At 46.4% G+C, this 12,373-nt stretch overlaps 1 protein-coding gene across 3 annotated transcripts in view; it reads left to right on the plus strand.

Moving 5' to 3' along the window:
• Window positions 1-12,373, plus strand: part of LOC129702014 (transmembrane protein 164) — a 64,337-nt gene that overhangs the window by 31,179 nt on the left and 20,785 nt on the right. For all 3 annotated transcript variants that reach the window (XM_055643500.1, XM_055643499.1, XM_055643501.1), the window contains one exon: window positions 10,051-10,117. In XM_055643500.1, coding sequence (XP_055499475.1) covers window positions 10,051-10,117 — 67 coding nt within the window. The remainder of the gene's footprint in view (window positions 1-10,050; window positions 10,118-12,373) is intronic.

Below are 12,373 nucleotides of genomic sequence, written 5' to 3' on the forward strand. Positions count from 1 at the left end.
TATGGAGAGAAGGCAGGTACGGGGTACTGAGTTGGATGATCAGCCATGATCATATTGAATGGCGGTGCAGGCTCGAAGGGCCGAATGGCCTACTCCTGCACCTAATTTCTATGTTTCTATGACCCGAAACGTTGCCTTTTTCCTTCGCTCCGTAGATGCTGCCTCACCCGCTGAGTTTCTCCAGCATTTTTGTCTAAATGCACTCTGTTCCAAATGAACAACCCAGTGGTATAAATATTGATGTATCTAACTCCAAGTAACCCTGGCATCCCCTCCCTCTCCCCATCCAACCTCCCCAGCACAAATTGGAGGAACAGCACCTCAAAGTTCAAAGTAAACTTTATTGTCAATTCAAATAAATTGGATTGAAATTGCGTTTCCCCATACTCCAAATGTGCAAGTAATATTTATAACACAGACAGACAATATACCAATAAGATAGACAATATACATTATTTAAAATATTCACAGTGTGCCAGAATGTAGTAACATTTTGAGGTATGTTATTAAAGTGCAATAATAAAGGTGCAATATAGAAAAGTGCAAATAGCATACTGCAGACATTGAGTTGAAGTTAAATGTTCATGGAATTTTCTTGAGTGTGTTGAGTAATCTGATGGCCTGAGGGAAAAAGCTGTTTTTGAATCTGGTGGTTTTGCTCCGCGTGCTGCGGTAGCGCTTGCCAGATGGTAGGAGAGTGAACAGTTTGTGTGTTGGGTGGGTGGTGTCTTTGATGATATTGCTTGCTCTCTTGCGACAGCGAGATGGGTATAAGTCCTGGATTGCTGGTTGGGGGTGATCTGGTGATCTTCTCCGCTGTCCTCACCACTCTCTGTAGGGCCTTCTGGTCAGCAGCAGAGCAACTGCCATACCAGACTGAGAGACTGCTGGTAAGAATGCTCTCAATGGCACCCCTGTAAAAAGTGGTGAGGGCAGAAGGGGGGAGGTCGGCTCTCCTCATCCGTCGAAGGAAGTGGAGGCGTTGCTGTGCTTTCTTGACTAGGGAGATGGTATTGGTGGACCATGTCTGATCATCTGTGATCAGACATATTTCGCTTGGAGCAGCTTACACCCCAGCGGTGTGAACATTGACTTCTCTCACTTCCAGTAACCTCTCCATTCCTTCTCTCTCCATCCCTCTCCCCCATCCTGGTTGTCCTACTAGTCCCACTGTTCGCATCCCGATGTTATCACCTCTTCCCCAGTCAACAATGGGCCATTGTGGGCTCCATCTTTCCTTAGTCATCTGTTGCTGGCCCTGATTTGATCTGGCCTATTTCTACCTGTAGTCCCCCGCCCCCTTCCCCTCCCCCCCCCCCCCGCCCTTCCCCGTCCTGAAACGTCGCCCGTTCCTTTCCTCCAGGGATGCTGCCTGACCCGCTGAGTTACCCCAGCACTTTGTGTCTGTCTATCGTGCTTTCAATAACCGGTGATCAAAGATTTTTGAGTGTTTCTGTAATTTACTGTAGTGTACAGACACTGAGCAGAAACAGGCCCTTCAGCCCATCGAGTCCGCACTGACCAGCGATCCCCGCATTATCCTACACTAGGGATAATATTTGCATTTATACCAGGCCAATTAGAGTCAAGAGTGTTTTATTGTCGTATGTCCCGGAGAGGACAATGAAATTCTTAAGGGCCTGTCCCACTTGGCTGTCATTTACGCCTCATATATGTAAAATAGGTCAACGCGTCGTGATGCGCGACGTCGCGCCCAAATCAGCGTCGTCTGGTGCACGTGACGTCATTAGAATACCCTGCGGCGCGCGGTGACACATGGTTACTGAAGGTGACGCACGGTGATGTAACCTTGCGTCACCACGCTATACACGTGAGACGTCAGGACGCCAGCGTGCAACGCCAATGCTTCAGCGTGCGTACCCAATGCGTGCGTGCGTATACTTCACGCTGGTGGCGCGCGAGGATTTCGTTACACTATGAAATCCTGGAGCGCCGCGCGATACCGTGCGCCACCGCATGCGATTCCACGCCCCACCATGCGCAATGCATGCGTCACCCACGCGTTGACCTATTTTACAAATGAGGCGCAAATGAGGGCCAAGTGGGACAGGCCCTTAACTTGCTGCACCACAACAGAATATGTAAACATTGTATATGACGGGGGAAAAAAAGAAACAGTTCAATAAATAACAAATATAGTGTAAATTAACCCACAAACCTGTACCTTTTTGGAGTGTGGGAGGAAACCGGGGCTCCCGGAGAAAACCCACGTGGTCACGGGGAGAACGTACAAACTCTGTACAGACAGCGCCCGTAGTCAGGATCGCACCCGGGTCTCTGGCGCTGTGAGGCAGCGACTCTACCGCTGCGCCACCGTTTCACCCACAGCTGAAACAAAAAAAAGGTTGAAGGAAATAATTTCGGTGCAGTAGAGGGTTGTGGAGTTGTTACCACGGGTGTAGTTCTACACCCACCCTGAATACCCACCAGCAGGCATGCTGTTCAATTAGGTTGACAAAATGCTGTAGGAACTCAGCGGGACAGGCAGCATCTATGGAGAGAAGGAATGGGCGACGTGTCGGGTCGAGAACCTTCTTCAGACTGTCAGTCAGTCACGGGCTCTCAGTCTGAAGAAGGGTCTCGATCCGAAACGTCGCCAATTCCTTCTCTCCACAGATGCTGCTTCACCCGCTGAGTTCCTCCAGCATTTTGTGCCAAACTTCGATTTTACCAGCATCTGCAGTTCCTCCTTACGCTGTTCATTTAGACGTGATTAGAATAGACAAACGGCTGAAGCAACTTCCTGCACAGACGGACTTCTGAAGCGTCTAGTCTGTCAAAACCTGACATGGAATCACACTGAGGTCGATTATTCTTAGTATTTTTACTGAATTCTTATTCCTGGAAGTGCACTGGCTTCAATTAGCAATGAAACAACCTTTTGTGTGTAGGATTTGTGTGCGGTTATGTAAATAAGTTATGCCGTCAGGCAGTGTATTATCTTGTGTCTGTATGATGTATGTCTACATGTTGGCATACCCTTGCAGTAACGGTTCAGTCTCGGTTTTAGTGTTGCTTTGTGTTTTTAGTGTTTAATTTCATTTTTAGTGTCGTTTTTTTGTGTAAGTTTTAGTTTGTGATTAGTTTTTTGTGTCATTTTTAGATTTTAATGTAATGTTTTTGTGTCATTTTTAGTTAATGATGTTTTTTGTGTCATTTTTAGATAATATATTTTTTTGAGTAATTTTTAGAGAATATAATTTTTTTGTGTAATTTTAAGTTTATAAGGTTTTTTGTGTCATTTTTAGATAATATATTTTTTGTGTAATTTTTAGAGAATATAATTTTTTTTGTGTAATTTTAAGTTTATAAGGTTTTTTGTGTAATTTTTAGATAATATATTTTTTGAGTAATTTTTAGAGAATATAATTTTTTTTGTGTAATTTTAAGTTTATAATGTTTTTTTGTGTAATTTTTAGTCAATGTAGATTTTTGTGTCATTTTTAATTTACAATGTCGTTTTTCGTGTGAGTTTTAATTTGTAATATAGTTTTGAGTTTATAGTGGTTTTTAGCGTCATTTTTAAGTTTATAGTTTCATTTGGAGATACAGCATGGAAACAGGCCCTTCGGCCCACTGAGCCCATATTGACCATCAGTTCACACTAGTTCTATGGTATCCCACTTTCTCACCCATTCCTTATGCAATAGGGCCAATTTACAATGCCTGAATAACCTACAAAGCCGAAGGTAGACAAAAATGCTGGAGAAACTCAGCGGGATGAGGTAGCATCTATGGAGCGAAGGAATAGGCGTTGCCTATTCCTTCGCTCCATAGATGCTACCTCACCCGCTGAGTTTCTCCAGCATTTTTGTCTACCTTCGATTTTTCCAGCATCTGCATTTCTTTCTTAAACAACCTACAAACCTGCACGTGTTTGGGGTGTGGGAGGAAACCGGTGGAAACCCACGCGATCCCAGAGAGAACGTGCACACTCCGTACAGACAGCGCCCGAGGTCAGGATCGAACCTGGGACTCTGGCGCCATGAGGCCGCAAATCTGCCGCTGCGCCACCGTGTTGATATAAACGTCCATGGAATCTGGTGTGAAATCTTTAAAATGACGGAAGGATTTGATAAATTAGACATACAGTTGTTTCTACTTCCAGACAAGATTTATTGTACAGCCCATAAATAAAACAAGAATCCTCCGGATGCTCCGGTTTCCTCCCACATTCCAAAGATGTGCAGGTTTGTAGGCTGATTGGTTTCAGCAAAGTTGTCCCGTGTGTGTGTGCGCGTGTGTGTGTGTGCGCGCAGGGTGATTGTTGGTCAGCGCAGACTTGGTGGGCCAAATGGCTTGTTTCCACGCTGTATCTCTAAAGCCTAAGCTAGTGTACACAGGGTGATCACAGGTCGGTGTGGACTTGTTGAGCCGAAGGGCCTGTTTCCGTGCTATATCGGGTGAAGGCAGGAGAATGGGGGTTGAAATGGAAAGATGGATCAGCCATGATTGAATGTCGGAGTAGACATGATGGGCCGAATGGCCCAATTCTGTTCCTATTACTTATGAACATGTATACTGTTTGTGCAGGTTTTAACTTGGGGGTGATTATTGGACCTGGGCTATGTCTCAGCTCAGCTAGGTATTAGCCAGGACATCCCGTATATTGGGCTAAACTGGTTTGTCCCGTACGGGACCGCCCTTGTCCCGTATTTGACCGCTACTACTCGGGTCGAGGGGACTGTCGGGTCGGAGCGCCGCGTCCATCCCCGCCTCACCCGTCCCGACGTAGTGCAGCCCATGGAGTGCAGCAGCAGCTCCTCGCCCGTGGCCCCGTCGGTCGACCTTCGCTTACCTTCGAACCTTCGCTTACCGCCGACACCACCACCACCCCTCCTTCTCATGGCCGATCATCGGTTCACGAGTTGGACGGGGCGCTGGACTTTGGCCCGGGCCAAAACTCCTCAGCTGGCCCCCCGGCTGGGCTTTGTGTGCAGTCCAGCACCCGGGGCCAACTCATCACTCACCCAGTCACGGCCCAGTCGGTAAAAGTAAATTGCCGTGGGGAATTTGTCCCGTATTTTGACCTTTTGTCCCGTATTCGGGAGTGAGAAAGTTGGCAAGTGTTAGACGTGATTTATATCGGAGCTATGATGATATCTTGTTGTTAGGGCTGCTGACCTTCTGAAAGGCTGCTGTGAAATGGGTTTCTTGATGCTTTGCTTATAAATGACTTGATTTTAGATCCATAAATATTTATTGAGGGAAACAGTCGTGGCCCTCGCTGTTGGTAATCTGTAAAACGGGCGATTATCCCGGCAGTAAACTCCCACCCCCACAGCTTCTCAGTACAGTGTGTGCCTTTTCTATCCCTCACCTTCACCATCAATGCAGAATTACCGCTACAGTTTCCTCTAACAGATCGTTCCATACACGCACCCACCCTCCGCGTGTGAAGAATGTGCCCTTCGGTATTAAGCCTAGTTTAGTTTAGAGACACAGTGCGGAAACAGGCCCTTCGGCGCATCAAGTCCGCGCCGACCAGCGATCCCCGCACGTTAACACTACCCCACACACACTAGCGGACAATTTACACTTATACCAAGCTAATTCACCTTCAAACCTGTACGTCTTTGGAGTGTGGGAGGAAACCGGAGCACCCGGAGAAAACCCACGCAGGTCACGGGGAGAGCGTGCAAACTCCGTACAGACAGCACCCGTAGTCAGAATCGAACCCGAGTCTCTGGCGCTGTGAGGCAGCAACTCTACCGCTGCGCCACCGTGCGGTCTAGGGAGAAGGCAGGAGAATGGGGTTGAGAGAGAAAGATAGATCAGCCATGATTGAATGGTGGAGTAGACTTGATGGGCTGAATGGCCACATTTTGCTCCTAATGATCTTATGAGCTAATTGTACCCGCCATCTATATATTTGTAGAAACATAGAAAATAGGTGCAGGAGTAGGCCATTCGGCCCTTCGAGCCTGCACCGCCATTCAACATGATCATGGCTGATCATCCAACTCAGTATCCTGTACCTGCCTTCTCTCCATACCCCCTGATCCCTTTAGCCACAAGGGCCACATCTAACTCCCTCTTAAATATAGCCAATTATAAATATAGAATTTGTTGTTTCAGCGCTCTATTTCCCTACAGATCTGCCGGGCAGGTATGAGATCTCTGGGTTGAGGACGAAGGCAGCAGGACATGTTTAATTCTGACCTGACCTTCCGCCATCAATGCTTTGACCATATGTCAACAACAAAGCAGCCAGAAATAGCCGAGCCGCATATAACCAACTCACGACGCCAAAGTGGAGCTGTCTGAGATGCCATTGTACATTTCTGTACAGACTTGGCTCTAGAGATCCAGCTCGGACGGGGGCCCTTCAGCCCATCGAGTCCGCGCCGACCAGCGATCACCCCGTGCACCAGCTCTATCCCTACACGCACTGCGGACAACTTACAATTTTACCGAAGCCAATTAACCTACAAAAAACTGCACGTCTTTGGGGTGTGGGAGGAAACCGGAGCTCCCGGAGAAAAACCCACGCAGGTCATGGGGAGAACGTACAAACTCCGCACAGACCGCACCCGTAGTCGGGATCGAACCCGGGTCTCTGGCGCTGTGAGGCAGCAACTCTACCACTGTGCTGCCCATATTAAACGTGCTGCTAAACTATTTGTGGAACCTAAACGTCACAATCAATATATTTATTACCTCGCTAACATCCGTAATGCATTTCGTCGCTATCATCCGTAAGTTCCACATTCCATATGTTGCCCATGTTCCTCATCCTGATTCCCCCCCAGTGTGTAAACTCGTGGGTTAAACAGATTATAAACGACTCATCTTCTCTATAAGTTCCAAATCTTCCCACAATAATCCATAAATGCCGGCTTCACCAGCGACATCCTCAATCCACAAGGAAGATTATTTTTAATATAAAATGAATATCAGAGTGTTGTGTGATGAAGGTGGATACAAGGAACTGCGAATGCTGGTAATGGTGTCAGGGGTTATGGGGGGAGAAGGCAGGAGAATGTGGTTGAGAGGGAGAGATAGATCAGCCTTGGTTGAATGGCAGAGTAGACTTGATGGGCCGAATGGCCGAATTCTGCCCCTATCGCATATGAACTTACGAAAAAAGACTGCTGTACCAAAGTAACTGAGAGGGCCAGGCAGCATCTCTGGAGAGCATGGATAGGTGGTCATAAGGAATAGGAGTAGAATTAGGCCATTCGGCCCATCAAGTCTACTCCACCATTCAATCATGGCTGATCTTTCTCTCTCCCTCCTAACCCCATTCTCCTGCCTTCTCCCCATAACCTCTGACACCCGCACTAATCAAGAATCTATCTATCTCTGCCTTAAAAATATTCACTGACTTGGCCTCCACAGCCTTCTGTGGCAAAGAATTCCACAGATTCACCACCCTCTGACTACAGAAATCTTTCCTCCTGTCCTTCCTGAAAGAATGTTTTTCGGAAAACGTGATGTTTCGGGTCGGGACCCTCCTTCTGTTTGTAGTTGTATCATTTAAAATGGAATGACAAGCTTAAAAACTGGACGATGTGTTGATAGAATAGTTTTGACAGTGGAACTTTACTGCTTTGAATTTTATTGCAACTAATTTGGTGGCAGAGACTTCCTTTTGGGTGTGAATAAAGATGAGAATCTGTGCCCTTTAATAGAGTCTGGGATAGTCTTTAATGCACATCGAATGTCACGGGTTTTTGGGGAGAAGGCAGGAAAATGGGATTAGGAGGCAGAGATCAGCCATGATTGAATGATGGAGTGGACTCGATGGGCCGAATGGCCTAATTCTACTCCTATACACTTGTGAAGTGTGGATTCTGTGTTCAGTTTGTCTGAAGGGCTGGTCTAGCTTTCATGTGCCAAAGATCGTTTGCATGCATTTGTTTTAAGGAAGTTCCCCGGGGGCTTTGGTGCCCTGTTCACCACAACCTTATCATCAATATCTTTATCATGGACGAACAATGTTGATGTGTGTGTGTGCGTGTGTGTTGTGCGTGTGGCATAGTTGAACCACAGTATTAACCGAAGATAAACATACTCCAAACTAAAGGAGGATCTAATGGGAGGAATAAGGAAGACCAAGGTCAACATGGGGGCATCTGAGCAGAATGTTAAAGAATGAACGATGAATAATATGTTATCATCACTGTGAAATTCTTTGTTTTGCATGCCCAAGGTATGCAAATAGTGGCCACATGAAGGGCACTGACAAAGTTGCAAAAGATCCCACGACAGGGCCTCCTTTGTTCTCTCTTCCCCCACCCCCCCTCAATGATGGAGAAGTGTAAGGATATTGATGAAATATTCATTATACAATTAAAACGTGGATTATGGAGATGCCTGAGACCTTACACTTGGAAAAAAATTAAAATCTTAATTGACAAACCAGAATTATTTGCTAGAATATGGTCTCCATTTATTGATTTTGAGAAAGTGTAAATTGGTCCAGCACGGAAGCTTGACTGAAACTTGAATCCAGGATCGGATTAATATAATTACACTTTATAATCTACCGACCTATCTCCAAAATTGTGTTATTGGTAAATTCTCTTATTTTTTTCTCTTTTTTCTCCCTCCCTTCTTTCTGCAGCTCTTTCTTTCAAAAAATCTATTTAAAAAAAAAATAAACAAATAGAAGCTGTGTTAATATGTCATTGATAAACAAATTGTGTTTTGGTTATGATATGTATATGCTTCTAATAAAAATATTTTAAATAATTAAAAAAAAAAAAATCATTATGAACAGGTCCACCACTGATTTTCCTGGCAACTGGTGGTTTGGCCTCCCCTTTAACTCGGACAAAACCCCCTCCCTCTGGAAGTTTCTCCCCCCATCTCCGATAATGTGGTGCCTAGGCCGGGTGAGGTGGCCAATCTCAGTCTCATCGGGACTTCCGTGGCCGATCGGCAGGTGGAATTTGCTCTGGGCCCGACCGCAGCCGGCAGATCCGTTTCCCGCGGCCGACTTTGCGGGCCGGTGTCTCGGCCCATCGCCGGCCAAGGCGGAACATTCCGGTACCGTTGGACTCCTCTCGGAGGCCGTGACCTCTGTTGGTCTGGCAACACTTAGTATCATCCAGAAAGACTCTGGAACCAAAGGCTGCTGGAAAATCGGTGGTGGACCTGCACTGTCTTTACTGGCTCTTTGTTGTGTTGTGTTGTTGCAAATAAGCATTTCACTCTCCCATTCTTGGCACATATAATAACTACAGGGTGGCACGGTGGCGCAGCGGTAGAGTTGCTGCCTCACAGAGCCAGGGATCCGGGTTCTATCCTGACTGTGGGCGCTGGAGTTTAGAAGGTTGAGGGGGGACCTCATTGTAACCGAGAGTCTAGGACCAGAGGTCACAGCCTCAGAATTAAAGGGCGCTCTTTTAGAAAGGAGGCGAGGAGGAACTTCTTCAGTCAGAGGGTAGTTAATCTGTGGAACTCATTGCCACAGAGGGATGTGGAGGCCAAGTCAGTGGATATTTTTAAGGCAGAGATGGACAGATTCTTGATTGGAACGGGTGTCAAGGGTTATGGGGAGAAGGCAGGAAAATGGGGTTAGGAGGCAGAGATCAGCCATGATTGAATGGTGGAGTGGACTCGATGGGCCGAATGGCCTAATTCTGCTGTCATTTGTGAACTTGTGAAAACTCAGTGGTGCTAGACGTAATCTCACATTGCGATTTAGCAGAATAATAACTAAATTAGAAGTGTAAGAAAGAACTTCAGATGCTGGTTTAAATCGAAGGTAAGAGCATGTTGCTGAGCTCTCGTTGGAGAGAGGACACAAAATGCTGGAGTAACTCAGCGGGTGAGGCAGCATCTCTGGAGAGAAGGAATAGGCGACATTTCGGGTCGAGACCCTTCTGCAGACTGAAGACACTGAGCAAGTCAAGAAGGATCAGCCTGAAGGAGGGTCTCGACCCGAAACGTCGCCCATTCCTTCTCTCCAGAGATTCTGCCTGACCCGCTGAGCATTTAGTGTCTGCCAACTGTAAATGAGATGGGTACTATTTGGCAATACAATCTAACAGCCCTTACATTGTGGATGTGTCTTGGCAGGTTGCAGATGCACATGTTAAATGGAGCATTGCTGGCGTTGCTCTTCCCTGTCGTTAATACCAGGCTGGTGAGTATTTTATTTCATGTTTACTGCATTCATAACGAGATGAGTCCTTCTAGTCCTCGAGAAACGACAGCAGATGCTGGCTCACAAAGCAAGGCCCAGCACAGTGGCGCAGTGGTAGAGTTGCTGCCCCACAGCACTGGAGACCCGAGTCCGATCCCGACTCCGCTCACAATGTTGTTATGTCCGCAAGTGATAGGTGCAGGAGTAGGCCATTCGGCCCTTCGAGCCAGCACCGCCATTCAATGTGATCATGGCTGATCATCCCCATGTTTAATGTTTGTCTATTGCTTTACAATTGTTTACTTATGTTTGGTTACTTCATATATGAAGTTTGTATGTGTATAATAGTTGTATGTATATATATGTCTGTAGGTATTATGGGAAATTGCCTGGGGTAGTATCATTATTATTAATTAATTGATTTTTAAATATGGTAGAAATGTTGGGAAAAGGGGTGAGATTTAATAAGTTATCCTTCTTCTCACTCCTTTTCGAGCTTGTACAGACACAGAGTTGGACATTGGAAATTTGCTTTTTGTTCTTTTCATTGCTTGTAAATATTGATTGGAATGTCCAATTGTTTGATAATTTCGATTTTGTTACTATTAATGTCTTTAAAATAAATAAATAAATAAATAAATAAAAATCCCCCAATCAGTACCCCGTTCCTGCCATCTCCCCATATCCTTGAGACACCCGTACAATAGGTGCGGGAGTAGGCCATTCGGCCCTTCGAGCCAGCACCGCCATTCAATGTGATCATGGCTGATCATCCCCAATCAGTACCCCGTTCCTCCCTTCTCCCCCATATCCCCTGACAGCCGTACTCATCAAGAATCTATCTATCACTGCCGTAAGAGCATCTATTGACTTTGCCTCCAGAGCCTTCTGTGTCTGTACGGAGTTTGTACGTTCTCTGCGTGAATTCTTAGAATGAATTTAAACGACTGTTGTTGTCCTCATTAAACTTGTGGCTAATTAAATATCGTTCAGTTATTGTCCCCAAGTCTGGCGTTTGTGATTAGGATTGAATTTTCACAAATTTCATCTGCTTTTCTCCCAAATGTCTCCTGCGATGAGCGTATTACTAATTTTGCGTCATTATCTTACTGGGAAATTGCAGTCAGAGCAAGTATTATTCATTTACTTTAGTGGTGAGCCAATTAACCTACAAACATGCGCGTCTTTGGAGTGTGGGAGGAAATCCGGAGCACCCGGAGAAAACCCACGTGGTCACAGTGACAATGTACAAACTCCGTACAGACTGCACCCGTAGTCGGGATCGAACCCAAGTCTCTGGCGCTGTGAGGCAGCAACTCTACCGCTGCGCCACCTCTATTAATACTACACTTGGCAGAGTATTTAGTCCACAAGTCCTTGCATTAAATTTCATGCATTTCACAAGATGTCCGGCTGTGGCTGAAAAGAATCTTTCAGTGGACAGTCACGGTGGCGCAGCGGTAGCGTTGCTGCCTCGCAGCTCCAGAGTCCCGGGTTCGATCCTGACTACGGGCGCTGTCTGTCTGGAGTTTGTACGTTCTCCCCGTGACTGCATTTCGTTCTCTCTGTACTGTACGCTGACAATGACAATTAAAGTTGAATCTGAATCTGACCCGCGTGGGTTTTCTCCGAGATCTTCCGTTTCCTCCCACGCTCCAAAGACGTGCCGGTTTGTAGGTCAATCGTCATGCTATGAATGTAAAAAACTGTCCCTGGTGGGTGTAGGATAGTGTTAATGTGCGGAGATCGCTGGTCGGCACGGACCCGGTGGGCCGAAGGGCCTGTTTCTGCGCTGTATCTCTAAAACTAATAAAAACTAAAAATATTTAAATCAGTGACGAGAAGTGAAGATTGTTGTTGTTGTGTAACTCAACTGCAGGTGCTGGTTTAAACAGGGAGACACAAAATACTGGAGTAACTCAGCGGGTGAGGCAGCATCTCTGGAGAGAAGGAATGGGCGATGTTTCGGGTCGAGACCCTTCTTCAGACTGATGTCGGGGGGGGGGGGGGGGGGGAGGTTGTTGTTGTCGCCGTCTTTACGAACATGTTGTCATCGTTCACAAAGAAAGCTCGTGATGCTTGTGAATGCTGGACTGGCCACATTAGCAGCTTGGCATGGGGGGGTGCTTGAATGTTTACCAGAAGGCTTTCACTGCTGCTCTGATGCTGCAGATCTTGGAATGGGGGCCAAGTTAACACTAGCGCACACAAAAGCTACAAACCTCTGCCCCTTTCTCCTCAATCCCAGTGTTAACT

This window comes from Leucoraja erinacea, chromosome 12, assembly GCF_028641065.1.
Source record: "Leucoraja erinacea ecotype New England chromosome 12, Leri_hhj_1, whole genome shotgun sequence".
In the NCBI taxonomy this organism is placed as follows: domain Eukaryota; kingdom Metazoa; phylum Chordata; class Chondrichthyes; order Rajiformes; family Rajidae; genus Leucoraja; species Leucoraja erinaceus.